At 44.2% G+C, this 27,334-nt stretch overlaps 1 protein-coding gene across 1 annotated transcript in view; it reads left to right on the forward strand.

Moving 5' to 3' along the window:
- The first annotated feature begins 8,778 nt into the window (after positions 1-8,778).
- Positions 8,779-27,334, forward strand: part of LOC126183090 (uncharacterized) — a 41,230-nt gene continuing 22,674 nt past the window's right edge. The window contains exons 1-3 of the mRNA XM_049924906.1: positions 8,779-8,843; positions 18,236-18,368; positions 24,513-24,643. Coding sequence (XP_049780863.1) covers positions 8,784-8,843; positions 18,236-18,368; positions 24,513-24,643 — 324 coding nt within the window. The 5' untranslated portion in view covers positions 8,779-8,783. The remainder of the gene's footprint in view (positions 8,844-18,235; positions 18,369-24,512; positions 24,644-27,334) is intronic.

Here is a 27,334-nt window from a genome sequence, read left to right on the forward strand (position 1 = left end):
TAGGAAAGGCAAACCTACGTTTCTAGCATTTGTAGACTTAGAGAAAGCTTTTAACAATGTTGACTGGAATACCCTCTTTCAAATTCTGAAGGTGGCAGGGGTAAAATACAGGGAGGGAAAGGTTATTTACAATTTGTACAGAAACCAGATGGTAGTTATACGAGCCGAGGGGCATGAAAGGGAAGCAGTGGTTGGGAAGGGAGTGAGACAGGGTTGTAGCCTATCCACGATGTTATTCAATCTGTATATTGAGCAAGCAGTAAAGGAAACAAAAGAAAAATTCGGAGTAGGAATTAAAATCCATGGAGAAGAAATAAAATCTTTGAGGTTCGCCGATGACATTGTAATTCTGTCAGAGACAGCACAGGACCTGGAAGAGCAGCTGAACGGAATGGACAGTGTCTTGAAGGGAAGATATAAGATGAACATCAACAAAAGCAAAACGAGGATAATGGAATGTAGTCGAATTAAATCGGGTGATGCTGAGTTAATTAGTTTTGCTATTTGGGGAGCAAAATAACTGAGGATGGTCGAAGTAGAGAGGATATAAAATGTAGACTGGCAATGGCAAGGAAAGAGTTTCTGAAGAAGAGAAATTTGTTAACCTCGAGTATAGATTTAAGTGTCAGGAAGTCGTTTCTGAAAGTATTTGTATGGAGTGTAGCCATGTATGGAAGTGAAATGTGGACGGTAAATAAGTTTGACAAAAAGAGAATAGAAGCTTTCGAAATCTGATGCTACAGTAGGATGCTGAAGATTAGATGAGATAGATCACATAAATAATGAGGAGGTATTGAATAGAATTGGAGAGAAGAGAAATGTGTGGCACAACTGGACTTGATGAAGGGATCGGTTGGTAGGATATATCTGAGGCATCAAGGGATCACCAATTTAGTAACGGAGGGCAGCGTGGAGTGTAAAAATCGTAGAGGGAGACCAAGAGATGAATACACTAAACAGATTCAGAAGGATGTAGGTTGCAGTAGGTACTTTGAGATGAAGAACCTTGCACAGGATAGAGTAGCATGGAGAGCTGCATCAAACCAGTCTCTGGACTGAAGACCACAACAACAACAACAACAACAACAACAACATGTGCTTTAATTGCCACTGTGTATCAGTAGAGTTTCTTCCCAATAGGAAAACTTTTCAGATATTAATTGGCATCCGGTGGCCAGAAAACCATGCATAGTTGGAAATGTTCCTAATTTTAACTTCGTCTGTATTCACGTCTATTCTCATTTTTCAAAGTTCTTAGATTATCTAGTCATGCAAAACTGCACCCTGACGTGTTGTGAACAATTTCGGAATACGAGAAATTTTACATTGCCGAAAAATCAAAGAAATGAACAGAAGACTGACGTACGTACGTTTTCTTTACATTTATTTGTGATCCAAATTTATCATTTCTGGAAATAAATCGTGTAAACTCCACAGTTCTTCTATGTAATTGCCCATCACGTGTTCGTTTCTACCTATGAGAAGGAGTGATGCATTTGAAGCCTTTTGCAGATTCATTAAACGATTTGCAATCAGTATTAAGTTCTCAGCGGTTTAAATTAGAGTCTCATCGGATTTCCGGAAGGCAAGTTCATGTTACAGTCATACTGCAATATTTCAAGACAACGATTGCTATCAAACGTTAGGATATAGGACACATTTTTCTGTTGCAATAGGTGCTTGCTGGAAGTTCGAGAAGATTATGTCACTGTCTGTCCGTGTAGGTGAAGTCACACACACGTGTAACAAGTACAGTTGCTCATTCGCTACACAAAAGAAGCAAGCAAAGTATCGAAAAAAAATAGCTCATTCTGGATATCTTATATCAATATTTTACTCGGTATTTACCTCGAACTTCATGAATCAACAAATTAATTCAGCGTCCTCGGATAATGAAATAAATGATAATACAGCGAGATATGAATCGCCGTTGTGGTACTTGACCTTGCAGAATGTCTGAAAGCGCCGAGGGACACCTGTGCGAGCGAATAGTGAGGACTGACAGCTCATTTCTCCGCCATCTTCGTTGCGTGACCGCAGGCAGTGAGGGTGCAGCCGTAAAATGTGATCGGTAAATGATGGGTTGCAGAGGTGAGAGAACGATCGCGCTGTGTGGGAGGGGGTGACGTAATGGCGCGGGAGGTTGACGTCCTCATCCCGGACGTGTTTGCTGGAGACAGGTGGTCGTCTGGCATGGGAAACTTCAACCGAGCAGGAATACCATGGACCGCGTTCTCTGCCGGCCTGAGCGAGAAGAACGACGTCTGCGGCTGGCAGATGGGGCGTATCGCGACCGTTTGCATAATAAAGCTGACACGCGTTTAACAAGTTTTATTATGATCCTCTTCTGCTAAGATCGTATTAAAACCCTGCGCAAGACTTGGGCATCTTGGCCGTTGGGAACTACGAAACCGCGTCAGACATCTCGCATGGGTGGAATATCGCAACAGTGTTCGTTCTACAAGGAAGTGTAATAAATTGAACCCGTTTTATACACATGAAAACGCCGTTTATGCACGATCTAGTAGTTCATTCTCAGGGAATGCACTGTCTGTACTGCCTATACATAACTTTGTAACTATGCATATATATAAACAAGAGGAGAAAAAATGCTACTCACTCTAGTAAAAGCCTGAAAAGACGTACGTAAATAGGACCAGATACGTGTCAATAAAGAACTCAAATTTTTTTTTCCTTCGTAGTGCTCTCGACGAGTATCACTGAGAGAAAATGAATGGAAAGATCAGAAACCGAATATTAAAAAAAAATGATTGGGATTCAATGAGAAGATAAACCAGATCGTCGACGTATGGCGGCCGTTGAGTTCGGCCGTGAACTTATGTTTTGCGTCCGATGAATGTGTAGCATCTCAGTGACCAGAAGATACCGTTTAGCTGGAGGTGCTCGTTCAGATGTAAGAAGAACTGTTATCTGAGGGAATGAAAGGAAGAACCAGATGTCCGACCCTAGATGTTTACAACCAACATAATACCAGTCAAAGCCAAAGACCTAGATAGAGCTTCATGCATACATCGATGGGCCGAAACATTGTGACCACTACCCACCGCGAGATTGAATGCCTCCTGGTGGTGTTGTGGGTACATGACGCAGTAAGGAAAGAATGTGCGCGGAAAGGAGACGAATGTACAGTCATAGCGAACATACGCGCCACAAATATGGAAATAAAGTGATATAAGCGGCTTTGACAAACGATACGTTGCCATGGCGCTGCGGCAGGAAACGAGAACCTCTGAAACGGCGAAGATGATCGCCTGTTGGGTGTACTACTGTCCTGGGTACCTATGAAAAGTGGCTGAAAGATAGTGAAATAACTAGTAGACCGTATGACACTGGAAGTCCACATCTGATCATAAATCGTCGAGATAGGAGGATCAACCACTGTGTAATCCAGGGTAGGCAGCGGTCTGTGACAATATGGCGATATGTTACAGTGTTGGTACAGACCCAAGTGTTTCGGATCACACTGTTCTAAGGCCATTGATGAATATGGAGCTCCACGTCACACGACCACTACGCGTTCTTGTGTTGATCCAACGATATCATCAGTGCAGTGACCACAGCATCACTTTCTCCGTGGATCAATAGAAACGTCAGAGATACAGGAAGGTGAGGGCGAAATTATGCTATGGGGATGGGGTACACTGAATTGGACTTCCAATGGGTCTGTGGTGGTACTCGAAGGCACAATGACAGCAATGAATTACTTGAACATTCTTGCGGACCACTTGCATCGCTTTATGCTTGAAGTCTCCCCCTATGGCGATGACATCTTCCATTCGAATAACTGTCCGTGTTGCAAGGTCAGAATCGTGCTGAAGTTGTTCGAAGGCCATTACATTGAACTCATACCAATGTCATGGTCAGCAAATTGAGCCTGATCTGTAACCATTGGAACACATCAGGTCCTAGCTACGTGCCCGTAAACCACTATCCCGTAATTTACGGTAACTGCTTGACCTGTGCGTAGAAATATTGTGCCACATACACTCCTGGAAATTGAAATAAGAACACCGTGAATTCATTGTCCCAGGAAGGGGAAACTTTATTGACACATTCCTGGGGTCAGATACATCGCATGATCACACTGACAGAACCACAGGCACATAGACACAGGCAACAGAGCATGCACAATGTCGGCACTAGTACAGTGTATATCCACCTTTCGCAGCAATGCAGGCTGCTATTCTCCCATGGAGACGATCGTAAAGATGCTGGATGTAGTCCTGTGGAACGGCTTGCCATGCCATTTCCACCTGGCGCCTCAGTTGGACCAGCGTTCGTGCTGGACGTGCAGACCGCGTGAGACGACGCTTCATCCAGTCCCAAACATGCTCAATGGGGGACAGATCCGGAGATCTTTCTGGCCAGGGTAGTTGACTTACACCTTCTAGAGCACGTTGGGTGGCACGGGATACATGCGGACGTGCATTGTCCTGTTGGAACAGCAAGTTCCCTTGCCGGTCTAGGAATGGTAGAACGATGGGTTCGGCGACGGTTTGGATGTACCATGCACTATTCAGTGTCCCCTCGACGATCACCAGTGGTGTACGGCCAGTGTAGGAGATCGCTCCCCACACCATGATGCCGGGTGTTGGCCCTGTGTGCCTCGGTCGTATGCAGTCCTGATTGTGGCGCTCACCTGCACGGCGCCAAACACGCATACGACCATCATTGGCACCAAGGCAGAAGCGACTCTCATCGCTGAAGACGACACGTCTCCATTCGTCCCTCCATTCACGCCTGTCGCGACACCACTGGAGGCGGGCTGCACGATGTTGGGGCGTGAGCGGAAGACGGCCTAACGGTGTGCGGGACCCTAGCCCAGCTTTCATGGAGACGGTTGCGAATGGTCCTCGCCGATACCCCAGGATCAACAGTGTCCCTAATTTGCTGGGAAGTGGCGGTGCGGTCCCCTACGGCACTGCGTAGGATCCTACGGTCTTGGCGTGCATCCGTGCGTCGCTGCGGTCCGGTCCCAGGTCGACGGGCACGTGCACCTTCCGCCGACCACTGGCGACAACATCGATGTACTGTGGAGACCTCACGCCCCACGTGTTGAGCAATTCGGCGGTACGTCCACCCGGCCTCCCGCATGCCCACTATACGCCCTCGCTCAAAGTCCGTCAACTGCACTTACGGTTCACGTCCACGCTGTCGCGGCATGCTACCAGTGTTAAAGACTGCGATGGAGCTCCGTATGCCACGGCAAACTGGCTGACACTGACGGCTGCGGTGCACAAATGCTGCGCAGCTAGCGCCATTCGACGGCCAACACCGCGGTTCCTGGTGTGTCCGCTGTGCCGTGCGTGTGATCATTGCTTGTACAGCCCTCTCGCAGTGTTCGGAGCAAGTATGGTGGGTCTGACACACCGGTGTCAATGTGTTCTTTTTTCCATTTCCAGGAGTGTACTTCTGGGATTCTGTCAAGGATTTATAGAATCCATACCAACCAGAATAGCTGCTCTATTTTGTTTTTATAGTGGACCAACACTCTATTAAACAGGTGGTCATAATATTTTGACTCATTGGTTTATAACCAGACCGTCGCATGTTACCCTGGGGGCCAGATGAACTGAGCTTAGGAAAGAATCGTAGTCAGAATATAATTCGTCATAAAGGAGTAGGAAAACACCGTCACTCCCCTAACGTCAACTGCAGAGCTGGATTAGGCTGGGAACTAAGATTTTTCGATGTCAATGCTCAAAACAGGATTTGATTAACGGGGTAGAATTGAATACAACGAAATGGCGTCTCATTACAAAATGGTAGGATTATTATGATTCCGAAAATAGCTCGATAACATCTCCTAACAGAGTGAAAAGAAGTAACGCTGAGGACAACAAAAAGACCGCAAAAAAAACAGATACTGGGACATTTTTCGCTTAACTTATATTCAGAAGAATCTGTAAATCAGAAAAACACAAATTTAGCCTTACCAAAGAAGATTACTGGAAACTTACATTCAATGTGGTCTGGACACGAAAAGAGAAATATATTATGTATCAGTGCAACATCTGTGGAAAACTTATCACCAAGTAATGTGGTTTATGATTTGCAGTGCCTGTGTTACTCTGATTTACGATGCAGATTTCCTTTGGACATGCATGCATGTTAGACACTGTAGTCGTATTTGGAAGGAACAGACTTCAAATCTGTGCTCAAACATCCTGTTCTAAGTTTACCATGCATTTTATAAATATCATCAGGTAACTGCTGAGGGGATTACTTTTACAAAGCCTTTGCTGGTATTCATAGGGAGCTCAGAAAATAAGTTACAATGTCGTCCCACGCTAAGGTGATTAAGAAAGAAAAGTGGAGCAATTGTCAGAAGGGAGTACATGTTCAAGGTTTCCTGTAGACACAGTTCAGGTCCGGTACGGATAAGAAGTTTATCACAAGGTGAACTAAAGCGGCAACTGGAAACGAACTCCAACGCTGAAGTACGCGGGACAGCACGATTCTTGTGGGCAAAACGTAAAGAGCATGAGACGTGGAAAATTAAGCAATCAACACCTCACTCGGCTCGCACGTACACAAGCTTCGCTTTAACGTTTCCGATGGGATGTTTGGAGGCATCTGCCATATAATCCATGTCTTGCACCAAGCGAATGCCATCTTTTCGGCAAGCTAAAGAACATCGGTGGGGGGGGGGGAGAAAAGATTTTTCATCGATGAATAAGTTCACACAGCTGTTTCCGAACAGCTCAGCTCCGTGAGCAAGGAGCGGATTCCTGTCATCGAGGGGTGGAACGATTGGTAGAACGTTCCGACCTTTATTTACACAGACTCGCCAGCAATGTTTAGGAAAAGAGTGTCACATATCTGAACTACTTTGAAGTGAACCACTTTGAAGTGTAGGGTGGCATTCAATAAAAGTTACTTGGCCTATGATTAGCTTACTTTTTGAAGTCCCCGGGTATTACCTGTTATAGTGCAACTGAAAGCGTCTTTGGTGATCGCAGCAACAGTCCATTAAGCTTCAATGTGTCTTATTTTTAATTCATAGAATAGGGTATCTGCCAGTATTACTCAGTTAATATGGAATCGAATAACAATTTTCTAGAGAAAAGTGTGTTACACTTACCTTTACCCGGAAGAATAAAACTGTACAGCTGCAAATAAGTTAGCAAGGTAATGAGCGAAAATACTTCATAATATTATTTAGATTTTCAGTTCTCACGCAATTAGACAGAGAGAGAGATCCGCGAAAGAGTCACGCTAGTAGAACAAGTAATGGGCAAGGAGTCAGAGTCAGTACTTAGCGTTAAAGGGACGCATTTGAATTTACAACATTCGTATAAAGACGCCATTCTTCCTGCTTAATGCAGCCGGGAAAACAGTGAACTTCAGTAACTCAAGTATAAACCGTTTCTAATGCTACCTTGATGTTTACGAATGACATACAAAGGAAATTTAAGCAAGGTGATCGCGTGATCATAGGCGTTCAGTCTTTTCATCCTGTTCTTTCGTCTGGAAGATGAATGAATGAATGTCGTGTGACTAGGGCCTCCCGACGGGTACACCGTTCGCCGGGTGCAAGTCTTTCGATTTGACGCCACTTCGGCGACCTGCCCGTCGGTGGGGATGAAATGATGATGATTAGGACAACACAACACCCAGACCCTGAGCGGAGAAAATCTCCGACCCAGCCGGGAATCGAACCCGGGCCCTCAGGATTGACATTCTGTCGAGCTGGCCACTCAGCTTCCGGGGGCGGACGTTTGGAAGATTACTGATGGAACACCTTTCCAACTTCTTAGCTGTACATGGCATGATTAGTGTCACTAGCAAACCTCGAAGCTTTTAATTGTTCTCTTTAAACGCTAATTCCATTTCCGAATTCCTCCTTGTCTTCTCTCACTGCATACTGAACGTACAGGTTGAATAACATCGAGGATGAGCTACAACCCTGTCTCACTCCTTTCCAACGACAACTTCCCTTTTCTTCCACCATGCAACAACATTCCGCTGTTTGTACTAACTGGAAATAGCCTTTCGTTCCCTGTATCCCTGCATTTTATGCCTGATATCTTCAGTATTTCAAAGACTGTTGTCCAGTCAACATTGTTAAATGCTTTCTCTATATTTACAAATACTCTAAAAGTAGGTTTGCCCTTCTGCAACCTATCTTCTAACACAACTCGTGGAGTCAGCATTGCCTTGCGCACTGCTAAATTTCTGCGGAACCGAAACTGATCTTCCTGAGGTCCGCTTCTACCAGTTTTTCCACCCCTCTGTAAAAAATTCGTGCCATTAAACTGATGTTTCTGTAGTATTCACTGCTGTCGCCTCCTGCCTTCTTTGTGGTTGCATTTATTACAGGCTTCTTCATGTTTGAGAGTTCCCCGTGTCTCATACATCTTGCACATAATGTTCCCATATCACCTTCTGCTTTCGAATTATAAGATGGCGTTCTCCGCAAAGATCTCGATGACGATGGAATCGAAAGTCCGAATCTCCTTTCATCTTCCTCCCTCAACTGTACTCATTGGCATTGTGTAACTGGTGTGTGTGCCCCCTGACCAGAGGCGGTAATGAACTGTATTATCAAGATTTTTCCAGTTTATATTCTGAGATAATGTTTCTTATCAGTTAAATATCGAAACTGTTCATTAATTTAATTCAAATACGCGCTGTCAAAAAATATATTTAAGACTGTGCGTCATGCCTTTTATCAATTTTATGTTGTAATTTTTCATAAAATTGTCCTTCATATTCTGTCATTTACTAAGCAGTCATTTTCTGTGATTTCAGAAACCACGATGCACCCCCAAAGCTGTCGGCACCATAAGGTCCTGGCCGTCGTGTTGCTGTTGCTTCAGGTGCGTAGTTTACTTACTGTTTAGTTCCAAGGGATATCTTCAGAAACTCGGTGCAATAGAATCCTTTTGCTGGGCCGTTATTACTTCTTCTGCCTCATCGTTTAGTCGAATGCTGGCTGCAAATATGACAGTTTTGTCTTTGTTTACCACGTCTACAATTAAGTCAATGGATGAAGCCTGACACCGACTTCTCCAATTTATGAGTCCTGAGGTTCCTATTGTGCCACAACCCCGTCTGCAGCATATTTTGGCATATTATGGGCGAAAATGAGCGTAGTTTGGAAAACTCACCTTCCTGTTAAAGGGCCGCCAGAAATTACAATAAAAACTACGGTAACTTTAATGTTATATGTTGACAATACTTCTGTAATTGGCAGATGCATGGACGCCAAATATGGCGGAAGTATAAAAAAGAAGTGAACATCTTTTAATTGTGAGCGTATAGACACATTTAGAATGTTCTAGAATGACACATTTCAAATTGTGAAAGTCTGTGAACGATTGATAACTAGAGATCTGAGCACTACCGAAAGAAGTATATTATAATGTTTCTTAAAAGCTAACAGTTTTAAATTAAAATTTCACGTTTTCTCTGTAAAGCTTTGCTGGTTGTCGAAATTTTTTGGTTCCTAAAATTTTTTCAGGTACGCAAGTCATTGTCTTGACTTTACTTAGGAGAAAATTGAACTGGTGACTGCAGTTTCACTTTTAAATGATTGAGAAGTTATTCCCTCTGCCAGAAATTTTGCGTACATTTTGTTTGCACTTACACAAATAGTTTAACCTAATTTTTTGGCACTATCCACATTGTTGGCATATTACATTTTATACTGGGAGAGGCAGCTAAAACAGGCCACCCAAAATATAATCGCTAAACTATTGCGGACAATACTGCGAACTATCTAACAGATGAAATTTTTAACGTTTTTAGTGCCGAAGTGTGAGACCGGCATTTTAATGAAATTATATACGTTTTAAAAATCAAAGTAATCAGCAAACAGTTGCAAAAATCAGTTTTATTTCCTTAACCTTTAAGGACTTAGAGTCCTTCTTCAGAAGGCTGTACAGAAAAACACACCACAAAAAAGTAAAAGTTAGATAAGAACATTAAAATTCAAGAACAAAAAGTTTAAAAGTTTAAAGATAAAAATAGTGCATACTTATAACTATAGGATAATCTGCTAGTGTCAATAGTATGCATGCAGCATATTGCTGTGGTCCTAAAGAAGTACAAGAGCAACATGTAATACATTAATGAATCCATTGATAAAAAAATAGCCCCTAAATGTTTACATATGGTTCATAGTGCCTGTACAAAAATTGTATAAAGAAGTCAAACAGCAAGTGCAGCTATCATACCAGAACTGGAACTAATCACCTAATAACATGCAAATCTTGAAATTGGTCTCAGGGTGGGAGTAAAAGTGCGATAAAATAATAAAACAAACAACTATAAAGAAGCCAAATAAGCGAGACATTTCATGTGCATTCGAAAGAGGATTTGAGCGACACAACATGTGTGGGACTTGATCAACTAATACCAAGATAATAATGCCGGACAGTATGGTACCATCATCAGGCTGTTGTACCAGATAGAAGGAAATACGTAATTCATATAAGACATGTACATTTACCACTGCGATTAAAGCTCAATAATCTACGCTCTGCTGTTGCAGTGAACAGACAGCCCGTTCGTGAAACTTATCAGTCTTTCACAGTGTATACGTCAGTAAAAACAGTGGATGTGGTTTTCGCATATGGCGAATGTGTCCAACGTGTTTGGAGGAACTATGCGGTTGTGTCTTGACAATGCCAGACACAATCAGTGTCTGAAAATAGTAAGAAGTTTGTAAAGAACCTGGAAGAATAAAGAATGAAATCTCTCTTTGTCAGCGTTAATTCCGACGTACAGAGTTCGCTGTTTCCATCTGGAAAACTTACCGTTAGGCTTATGCCTGCATTCCCTTTCTTGTCCCCGTAGCTATCAGTTAACCTAAGGGAAGGAAACCGTGTGCACCGTCTGTCCGTGACCGGTAGAAGCGTTGGTTCTGTGCATTACCATATTTTAACTGTTCGTTTGTCATATCTCGTGAGTCATAAATGAGGGACTAACGCCCGATTTCACCTGAAACGGCGAGACCAACAATCTGAAACCTCAGTCATGCTGGCTGATTTTCCAGGCCAGCGTTCGTTAATCCTCCGTTGACGACTTTGTTCTGTCAACGTGAGACATTTTGAACAATCGCATCCTTGTTACCTGTTTCATTGATATGGCAGGTATCTACCGTTCCTAACAGATATGAGATGTGTCAGTTAAATAACCGGACTGGTGTTGCCAAAAGAATTTATTGAGCACCCTCCTGGGCCATCCCATCAACGCTCCATACGAATTTTCCTTCAGAGCAGTGCTGGAAGTCCGCTTCTGTCAACTTTTACTTCCACCGCTTTCACGCTGTCAAATCTTGTCCCCTTAAGCGCTGATTTGACTTAAGTAAATGAAAAAACTCATAGTGGGCCAGGTTGTGCTACTGTGTGGGGTGGTCCAACACGCTGATAGGTCGTTCTATTATGGTGGATGGTCCAACATGGTGATGTATTTCGAAAAGAATGCCTTTACGGACAAGATGGTATCGGCGGGCACAATGGCATCATTTTTGGACAAACTTTGTGGATGTTGAATGATTCACACAAAATTTGACGAAGACTTCCTCTGTTCATTCTTGAGATTTCAGCAAGACCTCGGACAATCAGACAAGGATTTGCACGAATCAGTTTTACGCATTTTCTCAGTGTTTTTTGATGTTCACGGTAGTCCAGAACGAGGATCGCCTTCGGTCGTTTCAAGTCCCTTCATAAACTTTTCGAACCAGTGACGAGCATGTGTTTGCGATAAACCTTCATTTCCGCACATTTCCCTTAACAAGGTATTAGATCGTGTAGCAGTTCTCTTCTGTTTTCAAGAAAACTCGTTGCTCCACACGTACACTTTGTATTTTGTGCCGAGACGTTTGCGAAAAGTTTGCTACGGACGATTGGTACAGCAAGATTGAGTGACATATAACAGTACCGCTTCGAGCTCAAGGCGGGTAAAACGCCAACTGAAACAAACATATTCAAACTCGCAGCGGGGGGCCTCTTTCTTGCCGGCAGCAGCACTAGTCCGTGCATTTAACTACAATATTTAGTATGTTGTCGCAGCTATGGTGAGGCACATAATCAGTCAACGAGGTACCAACATAATGAGTATCCTGCCCTGTCTGCAAAGACGATTTCGTACTTTCTTAACAGAATATTTGGATATAATTGGATCGCCCTCTAGGGAAACACAAAATGGTTTGCCCTCTTACCACACGTAACACCTCCGAACATTTATCTATAGGTGAAATCAAAATAAGTAGTTGTAAAAGAAAGTTTTTATTGACGGTCTAGACTGCATACATCGGGTGCCTCTACTATGCGTCGGCATGCGAATTTTCTACAGCGTTTTGGCAGGTATCTGCAATTTATTTTGTGGAACGTGTAGTCGGAGTCAACATTGGTTTGTTTCCCATTACAAGCAAAATGATTTTTGATTTGGAATTTTAAGTGCCCATTTGACAAATCTATCCCAGAGTAGTCTAGCTCTACTGCGTTACTTCTTTTATCCATGTGTGTAACAGGAACCGTAAAATACGAAGAATATAAAGTACCCCAGGAGCTACTTCTGCAAGGCTGCAGCAGTCAGCGTGGGTCAGGGCGATGCTGTTGCTGATGGAGTGGTCGATATTTTTCGTGTTTTGATGTCGCTGTTAATTCACATCGATAAAAGGAACATCACACAAGACTAATTTAGGACTGCTCTGTCGAATGGCTCTGTCGAATGGGCACGTAAAATTCCACTTTAAAAATCATTTTGTTTGTAACGGGAAAGAAACCAACGCTTTCTATCGGCGCTGGGCGTCGCATGAAGACGTGATGAGCCGTATTCGTTTGGACTGACTCCATCTACACGTTGCAAAAATGAAATTCCACATATCTGCCAAAACATCAGAGAAAGCGCATTACTACAGTTAGGAGAGACACCGTGTATATCTACAGTTATAACCTTGTTTGGTTCTATCGTGCTCGGGAGGACGACGGTTCAATCCCGTCTCCAGCCATCCTGATTTAGGTTTTCCGTGATTTCCCTAAATCGTTTCAGGCAAATGCCAGGATGGTTCCTTTGAAAGGACACGGCCGATTTCCTTCCCCATCCTTCCCTAACCAGAGCTTGCGCTCCGTCTCTAATGACCTCGTTGTCGACGGGACGTTACAAAACACTAACCTAAACTAACCTTCTATCGTGCAATACCATCTTTATATTTCATTTTTTGTGTTCTTCAGCTCTTATAAACTTATATAACACATAACACTTACAAAACACTATTAGCTGCTGTTTAAATTATTCTTTGAAGTGCCACGGTTTCGATCTAAGACAATTATCGGGTGTTAGCAGCAGCTTACGGGGTCGTATAATGTCATTTGTAAAATGCGAAAAATATGATAACTATCCGTCGCATAATCTAAGACATACAACGCCGGCAGAAGACCGTACGTCAATTTCTGTACAGTAAGGTTTCTGCATGGAAACTCGTGAGACTTTAAATGCTGTATAGAACGGGCCTGTGCTGTTTGAGTCTGAAGTGCAGTATTCTCTGTCCGGCATCACTTTATACCAGCTATCAGTACTCGACGTAACAATTTTGAGCACTTGATATGACAATGTCAGCAACATACGAACTATACCTGAACTTTGTGTTTCCTTTCATTTCGGTAGGGCAGACGTCTGTGGCATATTTCATCCTTTCGGATGGATAAGGGTTTTCGGCGTTGTTATCTTGTTAGTAAATGACCAAGTTCCACACATGGTATGTCACTGAAGCCCTCTTGGATGTTTTTTTTCCAATTTTTTTTCCTTTATTGAGTTTCGATTCCCCCTGAAGGGGGCGGGCTGGAAGCAGCTTAGTACGCCGCTCTTCAGCCTACAGAATTTTTGAAACATAAGAAGAAGATAATAAACAATAAAAGCAGGTGATAAAAACGGTGACTTAAATTGTAAAATGGCGGAAGATTGTGGAAGTTAAAACACAAAACAAAGGGTTGGCGATGCTAATAAAATACACAGGAAGTAGACAGGTAAAATAGTAGACAGACAATCATAAAAAACACAGCGACAGTCTGGTTTCTGTTCGCAAGTGATATAAAAAATCACACCCAGCGATAATATGATATTTGCTTGCAACACTTCGGAAAAGACGCGCAACACCTAACACTCACTTAAAACACTGCACTAAAAAGTTGGCATGAAGATGACGCACCACAGCCAAGGTCAGAAGGGTGGGACCTGGACAGATGAGGGGAAAAAAGGAGAGAAGAGAGGAAATGGGGAGGGGAGGATCCGACGGAGGGAGAGGAGTCATAAGGGGGGGAGGAGCAGGGCAGACATGAGAGGTAGTGGGGAAAGGCAGAGGAGGGGAATGCAAAAAGACTCTGGGGAGAGAAGGGAGTCAAAGAGAATGTACGTGGGAAGAGGAAAAAAACAGAATGGGAGGAGGGGGGAAAGAGGGAGACCAGGAAAAGGACAAAGGAAGGCAGAGGGAGGTGAGGATAAGAGTTGATAGGAGGGATAACTGGAGGGAGAGAGGGGATCATCCAGGAGGAGAAGTCGATGGAAACCACCTTGGGAAAGGAGATGAAGGATGTAGAGGTGGAGGGTAGGGGGGACACAACGGTAAAGGCTCGGCAGAGGGTGGGGGTTGGACAAGAGAGTAGCAAATAGGGGATGAGGGGGATCAAGTCAGTGGGAGGTGTAGAGGACGCAGATACGTTCAAGGAAAAGGAGCAGATGGTGGAAAGTGATAAGGTCGTACATGATCCATATGTGGGATGGGAGGTGTATACTGAAGGTGAGGCAGAGTGCATGGCGCTCGATGATCTGGAGGGACTTATAGAATTTGAAGGGGGTGGATTATCCAGGCAGGACTGGCATAACAGAGGATGGGGTGGATTAAGGATTTGTAGGTGTGGAGGATGTTTTTCCAATACCACTGGAATTAATATATAATGCCATCAAAAATAAAGGCGGTTTCACAAGTTGTCAGCTGTAAATGTTGATAATCATTTCCGAAAATCTCGTACTTAACGATATTATCTGCTATAATGGACCAAAAACTACACTTCGATATACGGAATATTTATAAATTCGTTATACAAAAGTTAGCTTTAATTTTGAGAAGGGTAAATACTGTACAGAAATGTTTGATACTGTATTGAATGCCGGTTTTATTTCCACCTAACACTGTTATTTCCCGACGTTCCCGCTAGATGGCTTGTGCGAATGAGTTATTACAAATGTCATCATGGAGTCGTATAACGCTGCAGAGTGTGCGCAGTGTTGTTTATGGTTTCATGAATCCAAATCCGCTTCTACAGTTCAGAGACAATTCCTGGCTAAATATCGCAAGCCACGACCTCAAACAAAAACTGCTATCATTTGCTACTATCGTTCCACCGAAACTGGCTGTATATCACAGGTATCTTATCTTTCTTGCCGAGTCAACTATAAATGGCATATCGTACTTGGACATGCTTGAACATTATCTAATGCCTCGGTTACAACAGGACTTGGGCATATAATTAATTTTCCAACATCGTGCGACACGACATCATGATGAAGTTATCGAGTATCTCGGTAATAATGAGCCGACTTGGACTGGACGTGTTGGAATAATGTCCTAGCCACCACGATGACCTAACTGAACCTCAATAGACTTCTGTTTATGGGGTTACACATTAAAGAAAGAGTGTTCGTTTCTCCGCTTCTGGAAAACGTCGAAGAGCTGCGACAACGGATAACACAAGCAGCTCCCACCATACAGCAAGTCTTGCGTATAGAATATGGCAGCAAACCGATTACAGGTGGAACATTTGTCGTGTTGCAAAACATTGAACATTTGTAAATAAAACTTGAAGATACACTCAGGCAGTGTTATAACAAACATTTCTGTAAGTTATTTAATTATTCAAAATTAAAAGTTACTTTTGTATAAATAATTTATAAATACGCCTATTTATTCATAATGGGTATATTTGGGGTGGCGCATCTTACCTTCCTCCTCCTGTATAGCGTAGTACAGCGTGGTTATAATTAAACTTTCTCTATTTAACACGTGCCAACACGGAAAATATTTGCCGTCCGAGGCCCAAACATGGTAGCGTTAATGTCAAGGACATGAGAAAAAGAAACAATGTAGAATCAATTCAATTGAAACACTTTTAATGTGCTGCTACAGTACATCATACTATTACATGCCGGTATCATTACTGCTACAAAAGGAGCTCAATATGACTCCGCCGGCCGCTGGAGCCGCGCTGCTCCTACAGTCACGAGTTCGAATCCTGCCGCGGGCATGGATGTGCGTGGTGTGTGTGTGTTAGGTTTACGTAGTTCTAAGTCTAGGGGACTGATGACCTCAGATGTTAAGTCCCATAGCGCTTAGAGAGCCATTCGGTATGGCTCCCTTCAGTGTCCAGAAGAATTTGAAAATGCAGTATTGCATTCAGTACAGCAGAACATATTCCTAGGTATTCTGGCTACCTCTGTTGATATGCTACGCTTCAGATCAGAACATGTGTGAATGTTCCGCTGTTAAACCCTGCCCTTCGCGTAGCTCCACGACCGGAAATCACAGGAAGTGAGGTCAGGTGATCGTACCGGTCAAACATTTGGAAACGATCGGCTGATAATTCGATCGTTCCCAGATATGTTTGGGAGAAACAGGTGAGCTTCACGAGCGATGTGCGGTGGGGCCCCATCTTGCATGAGAACTGTTGAGTTCAATGCGTCTCCCTATTGTAGGGCGGATGTGACATGGTGGCGAAACATATCACAGTAACGCTGGCCAGTCACACTGCACGTCTTTGGTCCTTGAGCGTCAATCCGCTAAAAAAAGAATTGACCTATGATGAACGTAGCCGTGAATCCACACCATACGGTGACACGTTCACCATACAGAGGAACCTCATGCACAGTGACTGGAAGTGAAGATCCCCATACTCGGCAATTTTGTGTGATCACCTCACCCATCAGAGGAAAATGAGCTTCGTCTGTCAAAGGTCTGTCCGAGGCTAGCCCTCGTCAGCTTCAATCGTTGCGAGAAAGTGGAGAGCGAAGCTAACACGTCGTTGTGCGTCCTGTGCTGCAAGCTCTGTACAATATGCATCTTGTACGGATACCATTTGAGAATGGTTCGAAGCACCTTCCTTACAGTATACCACGGGATGTTCAACTGTCGTGACATAGCACGCTCGCTGCCTGACGATCGGGAATTGCGCCCAGCGTTGTCTGCCATAGCAACAGCGATATCATCAGCCACCTGTGGTACAACCGGTAGTCGGCCTCTTCCTGGAGCGACACTCGATTCTCCAGTTGATTTGACCTTCTTCATCGTGCTCCGCACAGCAGGTGGAGAAAGAGGACCCTTCCGTAATCCTTTCAGCCGGCGATATTCTCAAATGCAGATGCAGCATTACCGCTGTTTTGATAACAGAGCTTCACCACAATGCCCCTTTCCTTTTGTCAAAGCTCATGTTGACACGCCAACAAGTGCACTGCGACTGGTCAGGTGTGTGAGACTATGAAGCACAATGACTGATCACGGCACCTGGCTGGCAGAGTTCGAACTGAACGGTGTCAACATGACGCACGGAAACCATGGACCCCATACTCTAGGCATGAATTATAACAAGTCTGGTACTCTTACGGTAATTAGTTTCCTTCCTATAACGTATTAAATAGGGGATGTTTCATTTTAACCACCCGATGTATGCTTATGACTGAAGATCTATGTGCCGTCTAAGTGTTAACGTAGTATACAAGAAAGGAAGAATATTGGTAAATGAAGAGCCCGATCGCAAATGAATTACTGGCCTTTCTTGGTAAGTACAAGGAAATTATGATTTACGTCGTACGTCGCAAATTTTTCACTTATGGTAAGATATAATGATGATTAGAATGTTGCAAAAATGATAACTGTTGGTGTGCTGTAGAGAAGCGACGTTAGAGGCCTTATCACTCGGCAGCGCCGGCCAGAGTGGCCGAGCGGTTCTAGGCACTACAGTCTGGAACCGCGCGACCACTACGGTCGCAGGTTAGAATCTTGCCTCGGGCATGGGTGTGTGTGATGTCCTTAGGTTAGTTAGGTTTAAGTAGTTCTAAGTTCTAGTGGACTGATGACCACAGCAGTTATATCCCATAGTGCTCAGAGCCAGAGACATCACTCGGCAGCTGTCCGGTGTGACGCTCGCGCTGAACTTTGCACGACTTGTCCCAGCGGGTCTATTGCTTACGGAGGATGGATGTCTCTCTCCCGCAGGTGGCTCTGCAGCCTGGAGTGGAGGCGCACGCCCGTCTCATGGACCCGCCCGCCAGGAACTCCATGTGGAGGTTCGGCTACCTGACGCCCGTCAACTACAACGACAACGAGCTCTACTGCGGTGGCTTCACCGGTGAGTTCTCTCATGGTGCTAATCACTTGAAAATGGCATAAAAGGTACAAACCTGGGTGGTAATTAAATAAACAACAACACAGATAGTACCGGTGTGATCATTTAAAAACTTGGAACGGTACCGCGAGGAAGAATATCGTTTACCGTCGCATACTGTCGCTAGAGATGAATCATGGTGTCTTCGAGGCGGAAGGCGAGTCAGAGCCTACAATGGGGGTATATGGACTCACCCCCTTTGAAAACAACCAAAGCCGTGCACGCCAGTTCCGAAAAAGTCATGATGACCGTTTTTTTTGACTGCAAGGGTCCGTTGCTCATTGAGTTCTGGAACACGGCGCCAATATTAATGCACAGTGGCAAATGGACGCAATGCCAAAATTGTAGCGCGCCATCGCGTCTGAATGCCCAGAAACGCAGACGGATGGTATCATCCTGTTGCACGATAATGTCCGCCTACATGCTGACGAAGTTGTTACGACGACGGTCATGTGAAACCCATCTCGCGCTATTCGTCCACGAGACTCAGAGGGCCATAGACACGGGTTCACAGGTAGATGCCGTGTTTCTTGACTTCCGCAAGGCGTTCGATACAGTTCCCCACATTCGTTTAATGAACAAAGTAAGAGCATATGGACTATCAGACCAATTGTGTGATTGGATTGAGGAGTTCCTAGATAACAGGAAGCAGCATGTCATTCTCAATGGAGAGAAGTCTTCCGAAGTAAGAGTGATTTCAGGTGTGCCGCAGGGGAGTGTCATAGGACCGTTGCTATTCACAATATACACTCCTGGAAATGGAAAAAAGAACACATTGACACCGGTGTGTCAGACCCACCATACTTGCTCCGGACACTGCGAGATGGCTGTACAAGCAATGATCACACGCACGGCACAGCGGACACACCAGGAACCGCGGTGTTGGCCGTCAAATGGCGCTAGCTGCGCAGCATTTGTGCACCGCCGCCGTCAGTGTCAGCCAGTTTGCCGTGGCATACGGAGCTCCATCGCAGTCTTTAACACTGGTACATGCCGCGACAGCGTGGATGTGAACCGTATGTGTAGTTGACGGACTTTGAGCGAGGGCGTATAGTGGGCATGCGGGAGGCCGGGTGGACGTACCGCCGAATTGCTCAACACGTGGGGCGTGAGGTCTCCACAGTACATCGATGTTGTCGCCAGTGGTCGGCGGAAGGTGCACGTGCCCGTCGACCTGGGACCGGACCGCAGCGACGCACGGATGCACGCCAAGACCGTAGGATCCTACGCAGTGCCGTAGGGGACCGCACCGCCACTTCCCAGCAAATTAGGGACACTGTTGCTCCTGGGGTATCGGCGAGGACCATTCGCAACCGTCTCCATGAAGCTGGGCTACGGTCCCGCACACCGTTAGGCCGTCTTCCGCTCACGCCCCAACATCGTGCAGCCCTTTCCAGTGGTGTCGCGACAGGCGTGAATGGAGGGACGAATGGAGACGTGTCGTCTTCAGCGATGAGAGTCGCTTCTGCCTTGGTGCCAATGACGGTCGTATGCGTGTTTGGCGCCGTGCAGGTGAGCGCCACAATCAGGACTGCATACGACCGAGGCACACAGGGCCAACACCCGGCATCATGGTGTGGGGAGCGATCTCCTACACTGGCCGTACACCAATGGTGATCGTCGAGGGGACACTGAATAGTGCACGGTACATCCAAACCGTCATCGAACCCATCGTTCTACCATTCCTAGACCGGCAAGGGAACTTGCTGTTCCAACAGGACAATGCACGTCCGCATGTATCCCGTGCCACCCAACGTGCTCTAGAAGGTGTAAGTCAACTACCCTGGCCAGCAAGATCTCCGGATCTGTCCCCCATTGAGCATGTTTGGGACTGGATGAACCGTCGTCTCACGCGGTCTGCACGTCCAGCACTAACGCTGGTCCAACTGAGGCGCCAGGTGGAAATGGCATGGCAAGCCGTTCCACAGGACTACATCCAGCATCTCTACGATCGTCTCCATGGGAGAATAGCAGCCTGCATTGCTGCGAAAGGTGGATATACACTGTACTAGTGCCGACATTGTGCATGCTCTGTTGCCTGTGTCTATGTGCCTGTGGTTCTGTCAGTGTGATCGTGTGATGTATCTGACCCCAGGAATGTGTCAATAAAGTTTCCCCTTCCTGGGACAATGAATTCACGGTGTTCTTATTTCAATTTCCAGGAGTGTACATAAATGACCTGGTTGATGACATCGGAAGTTCACTGAGGCTTTTTGCAGATGATGCTGTGGTATATCGAGAGGTTGTAACAATGGAAAATTGTACTGAAATGCAGGAGGATCTGCAGCGAATTGACTGATGGTGCAGGGAATGGCAATTGAATCTCAATGTAGACAAGTGTAATGTGCTGCAAATACACAGAAAGATAGATCTTTTATCATTTAGCTACAAAATAGCAGGTCAGCAACTGGAAGCAGTTAATACCATAAATTATCTGGGAGTACGCATTAGGAGTGATTTAAAATGGAATGATCATATACTGTTGTTCGTCGGTAAAGCAGATGCCAGACTGAGATTCATTGGAAGAATCCTAAGGAAATGCAATCCGAAAACAAAGGAAGTAGGTTACAGTACGCTTGTTCGCCCACTGCTTGAATACTACTCAGCAGTGTGGGATCCGTACCAGATAGGGTTGATACAAGACATAGAGAAGATCCAACGGAGAGCAGCGCGCTTCGTTACAGGATCATTTAGTAATCGCGAAAGCGTTACGGAGATGATAGATAAACTCCAGTGGAAGACTCTGCAGGAGAGACGCTCAGTAGCTTGGTACGGGCTTTTGTCAAAGTTTCGAGAACGTACCTTCACCGAAGAGTCAAACAGTATATTGCTCCCTCCTACGTATATCTCGCGAAGAGACCATGAGGATAAAATCAGAGAGATTAGAGCCCACACAGAGGCATACCGACTATCCTTCTTTCCACGAACAATACGAGACTGGAATAGAAGGGAGAACCGATAGAGGTACTCAAGGTACGCTCCGCCACACACCGTCAAGTGGCTTGCGGAGTATGGATGTAGATGTAGACTACGCTGCACACGTTTCGCTGGCAAACCCTTACACATTATCCATACAGTTCCGATCTCTCCCCAAGCGATTTCCACATTTTTGGAGCCATGAAGAAAGACGTTCGTGGCCGTCGGTTTGCTTCGGACGATGAGGTGCACTCCTGGGTACAATCATGATACCATACGCAAGCGCAAAGATTTTTCCATGAAGGTACTGACCATCTAGTCTCACAGTGGAATAAATGTATCAAAAATTATGGCGATTACTTCTGAAATAATAAACATTTCCCTTACCTTTCTTAACCTTTCTCATTTTCATTTGACTGTCCCTTAGAGCATCTAAAATATCTATCATCGAATCAGTAACAGGATGTAGACTTGTAATCAGAAAGCATAATAATCGACGACTTGAGTAAAGCAAGGTCAGTAGCGGGACATCAGTCAGCTGTGGCAACAGGTCATCGTTATGAAGTCCCGCTACTTGCTGTACAAAAACCAAAGCTATGGTTTGCATAAATTCAAAGGGTGTTCTGTATAACGAGATTCATCTGAACGCGAACAGTTGTTCCAGTTAGCAATGCATCGCAGTTGTGAGGTTAAAAGCTCTCTAAGATGCTACAGATTTATTTTTTTCGTAGCACCGTTAAATAAATTGAATTTCGAGATGGCTCTTTCGAGGAACTCATGAGTGACTTACTCTCCGACCCTCACCTAATCTGAGCCTGTATCGGATAACTAACTGACGTACATATAAAGCTAGAGAAAATCTTAAAGTAGTGTACAGTTTATCAGTCAAATCAATATTTGCCGATTCACCGCTATTCTACTGTTGTCAGAACAACATAAGAAATAATCTGCACGTAAAATGGTCACATTATAATTGCATGGAGCTCTTTCGTTTAGACGAGACATGTCGCTCACAAACGTGCGAATGTTTTCAGCATTGAACCAGCTAACGGCAGGCCGTTTCTTTGAAAATACAGTACTCCCCTGAGATTGCTTGGTAGAGTTTCCTCGCAAGTGTCGTCGAACGAATGTCGCATACTTTTCGTTGTATACATATGCTGTGTATTGTCAATATTAACCATAAAGCCACGCAGTGACACTGTGTTTGACACTTCGATCTGATATTCGTGCCTGGTTGCCTCTTGATGCATAGGCAGTGTCCGAAGAATCTTCGTATGAACAAAAACCTTTGTCGTTAATTAATGACTAAGCTGATCGATAAACACAACTCTGTCACATTTGGACCTCAATTCGAAGCCTCTTGGGGCATTAATATGAAAATCGTAACAAGTGTGTCCAATAGCAAAGAATTTAGAAAGCAGGAGTCCCCGTCACACATATTTCACTATCTTTGTCAAAGAAACAAATACTACAATATTAGCAACAGGTATGACACATAATTCCATTTCATTCGGCATTGCTGCTTTTTTTATTAGCACACTGATGAGCCAAAACATTATGACCACCTGCTTAATAGCTTGTTTGTCCGTCTTTGGAGCGAAAGAAGCACATCACTGATTCTGCGTATCAGGCATCCGGCAGTTTGTTGGTAGGTTTATGGAAGTAAGTGGCTTTAGATGTACACGCAAAGATAAGGTAATTTGCGTGAATAACGGGCCCCTGATTTGCCGACGCGGTGGTGGCGCCCGATAGCGACAAAAATGGGTTCCATAGGATTTACACCAGGCGAATTCCGTCATCGAAACATCAACGTGAGTTCACTATAGTGCTCCTCGAACCACTGTAACATGATTCCGATTCCGAGACGTGGACAGTTATGCTGCCAAAAGATGACATCGCCGCTGTGGAAGACATCAGGCATGAAGGGATACAGGTGGTTGACAGCTGTCAGCGTGCCAATGTGTCTTCGATAACTACCACAGATCTCATGCAAGTGCAGGAGAATATGTCCTAAAGCATAATACTACTCTCACCAACCTGCGTCCTTAGCGTGCTGTATGTTTTGCTTCACCTAGTGAAGCAAAAATGTGGTTCACCCGAAGAGCTGACACGTTTCTATTGATCGACCGTCGAATGCAGATGGTCACGTAACTGACGATGTCGTTGGGTCAACATGTGAATTGTCGATGTCGTTGGATCGTCATGTGAACACGTAGGGGTGGTCTGCTGCGGAGCTCCATGTTCAACAATGTACGATAAACAGTATGCCCCGAAACACTTGTGCGTGCCCCAGCATTGTGCTCTTTCAGCATAGATGTCACAGATCACTATCTGTCCTACTTTACAGAGATACAAGTCTCCGTATCCCGCGTTTTGCGAAAAGTCGTGGACGTCCAACCATTTGGCGTCCAGTGGTAGTTTCATTATCCGTCTATCTCTTTCCGTAGATTCTCACGACAGTAGCACGTGGACATTCGACCAGCTTCGCCGCGTTACAGATACTCGTTCACAGGCTCTGCGTAATAATAATCTGTCCTCTGCCAAAGTCGCTTATCTCAATGGATTTCTCCGTTTGCAGCCCATATCTTCGCTAGGGTGATCCCCGTCCGTGTCTGATCCGCTTACATACGTCTGTTACCGTTTCACGTGCCCACGACGCCACAAGGTGACATAAAACGTCGCCGTCGGCAGTGGTCATAATGTTTTGGCTTACCTGTGTACTTCTTCCCAGGTGTCACTGCAGGGTGCACTTGACAACCCATCGTTACACCTAACTTCACTGTGTCGCAAATTAAATTCTAATTAATGGTTTATGGTACATAAAAGGGCATCAGCAGCTGCATTTGATGAAAGGAGTAACTTTATTTACTTCGAAGCAGCAAATGAACTCATCAAGAAACTGGTCCATAAATGTGTAAGATGATAATTTTGTCTAAAGTACGCACAGCAGCGAGCTAACACGAACCGCTTAGCTAGTGTCCACGATTTCTGTAAAAACGTTGAAAGAGGGTTAGGAAAGTTTCATTTAATTATTTAAGCTTTTTAAGATCGGTTAGAAAAAAAAATTCCTATGGGCCAAGGTGAAGGTGAGAGGAGGAGACATTCGAACTTTCTGGACGACAAAATTAAGCTGGTTTTGCGATGGTGTCGTGTGTAGCTTGTTCACGTGTAACACGGCGGTGTTCTGCTCAGTGCAGTGGCAGCAGTACAACGGCAGCTGCGGCCTCTGCGGCGACAGCTTCGGGGAGCCCAAGCCGCGCCCACACGAGGCTGGCGGGCTCTACGGCAAAGGCGTCATCAGCAGGAACTACGTCACCGGGCAGGTATGGCACGCACAGAAGAGAACGCTCACACAAATTCTATCTTTCAAAATACCACATACCGTGTGAAAACCTGCAAATGGATTGAGACAAGACACAAGATATCAGGAGGTACTCAATCCCCTTCCTTATTTTCATGTGTGATTTCTCTCGAAATTCAATTTTTTTTCATACACAGATAATTCTATAAAAAGGTCATGTATTTTTCACACGATTGTCTTACATAATTTGTTGCTGTTTGTGGTCATCAGGCCAACTAATGTTTTGAAGCAGCCGTTCATGCCAGTCGGTCCTCTGCAAGCCCCTTCAGCTCGCTCTAAGTACTACAACCTACATCCATCTGAAGCTGCGTATCGTATTTCAAACCTTAGTTTCTGTATTAAATTAATAGCCCCCACACTTCCTTCCATTATCGAAGTGACAATTCCTTGACGTCTCATGCTATGTCCTCTCACCCGACATTTATTTTAGTCAGGTTATCATAAATTTCTTTTTTCACAAATACAATTTTGTATGGCCTCATTTGTCGTTCCCTTTACCACTCTTGCCTCCAGTGTCCTTCTATGGCAACGCATTTTAAAAGTTTCTATTCCCTTATTATCTGAAGTGCTCATCTTCTGTACAGTGCTACGCTCCAGATATATACCTTTAGAAAATACTTCCCACTAGGTAAATTGGTATTAGGCATTAAATTTCTCTTCTTCGGAAAAGCTTTTTTGTCAGTTCTCATTTCATATCCTGTCTACCTCGATTATCATCAATTATTTTATTGACCAAGTAGCAAAACTCCTCTACTTTTAGATGATCGTTTTCTAATCCAATCCCTTCACAATCGTGATTTAATACGGTTTCACTCCATTACCTTTGTTTTGCTTTTGTTGATATTCATCTTATATTTTCAACACACTATCTGTTCTGTTCAACTGTTCTTCCACATCCATTTTTATCTCCGATTGAAATTCAGTGTCATTCGCAGACCTTAAAGTATTTATTTCTTCTCCTTAAACTTTAATTCTCTTACCAAATTTCTCCTTGGTTTCCTTTACTGTCCGCAGCTCGTGGTCGTGTGGTAGCGTTCTCGCTTCCTGCGCCCGGGTTCCCGGGTTTGATTCCCGGCGGAGTCAGGGATTTTCTCTTTCTCGTGATGACTGGGTGTTGTGTGATGTCCTTAGGTTAGTTAGGTTTAAGTAGTTCTAAGTTCTAGGGGACTGATGACCATAGCTGTTAAGTCCCATAGTGCTCAGAGCCATTTGAACCATTTTTTTCCTTTACTGTGTGCTCGACGTACAGATTGAATAACGTCGGGAATGGGCCACAACCTTGTCTCACTCCCTTCTCAGCCACTGTTTCTTCATTTACTTTCTGATCTTTTTTCTTTTGAACTAGAATATTTAATTTTGTTCTGTGGGCTCCACAGTGCAAAATATGTCCTCTAATGACTAGATTAATACGAATATTAGCCAGCTACACTGTTCTTTAAACGGTTTTTATTTTATAAATTACTCACGATGAGCCTTTTCAGCATGTTGCCATCATCAGATGCCCTATAAATACGTAAGTAAGTGATGGTCTTAATATCGTGATATGGTCAGAATAGTTATAATACATTCCTTTGGCGTTTTTATCTTACATGTAATATCGTTGCTGCATTCTTTTTTTACAAAATTTCTTGTAACACTTAAGACAAATTCTACATAGAACAAATCGGTAGAAACTTCACCACTAGATATAAAATCACGCCAGAGAAAGTGAAAACAGCCTATTTACTTTTTTTCAACATCTACAAAGAGAAAAACACGACGTAAAACTCTTAATCGAAGGATTAGAGCTCCATGTTACGCAAAAGGGAGCAATCATAAACACCCTTGAGGAAACAGAGATGCGCTGACATGCATACAACAATCCCACATATTTATTGAATGAAGAAACCGACGCCGGCCGCTGTGACCGAGCGGTTCTAGGCGCTTCAGTCCGGAACCGCGCTACTGCTACGGTCGCAGGTTCGAATCCTGCCTCGGCATGGATGTATGTGCTGTCCTTATGTTAGTTTATTTATTTATGTTTAAGTAGTTCTATGTCTAGGGGACTGACGAACTCAGATGTTAAGTCCCATAGTGTTTAGAGCCATTTGAACAAACCGACCTAAAACGCAGAAACTGCATACGAAACTTCATTCACATTATGAAGCAAGAAAATGGGTTAAGTAATAAATCAGAGGCTGAATAATACATACCGATAGTAACAACGATAACAACGTGTAGAATATACAACAAAGACATAATACCAAGAAAACATCACAATTCATAGACAATAAAAATTGTTACGAAAAAATGAAAATGTAACATATAATCTCAACTAAAGCCAAAACAAATTCCTTGCAACAACATAATTAGAAGCAAATCTATAAAAATAATAAAAAACAAACGAATTTCCACATATGACTTACTTATAATGGTAGCTACGTAAACATCTAATATCGCTGATCTACTGTCATCCAAGCTGTCAAGAGAAAAATAGAATGAGGTTTTCACTCTGCAGCGGAGTGTGCGCTGATATGAAACTTCCTGGCAGATTAAAACTGTGTGCCCGACCGAGACTCGAACTCGGGACCTTTGCCTTTCGCGGGCAAGTGCTCTACCATCTGAGCCACCGAAGCACGACTCACGTCCGGTACTCACAGCTGTACTTCGGCCA

The sequence above is a fragment of the Schistocerca cancellata genome, chromosome 1 (genome assembly GCF_023864275.1).
Source record: "Schistocerca cancellata isolate TAMUIC-IGC-003103 chromosome 1, iqSchCanc2.1, whole genome shotgun sequence".
NCBI classification, from domain to species: domain Eukaryota; kingdom Metazoa; phylum Arthropoda; class Insecta; order Orthoptera; family Acrididae; genus Schistocerca; species Schistocerca cancellata.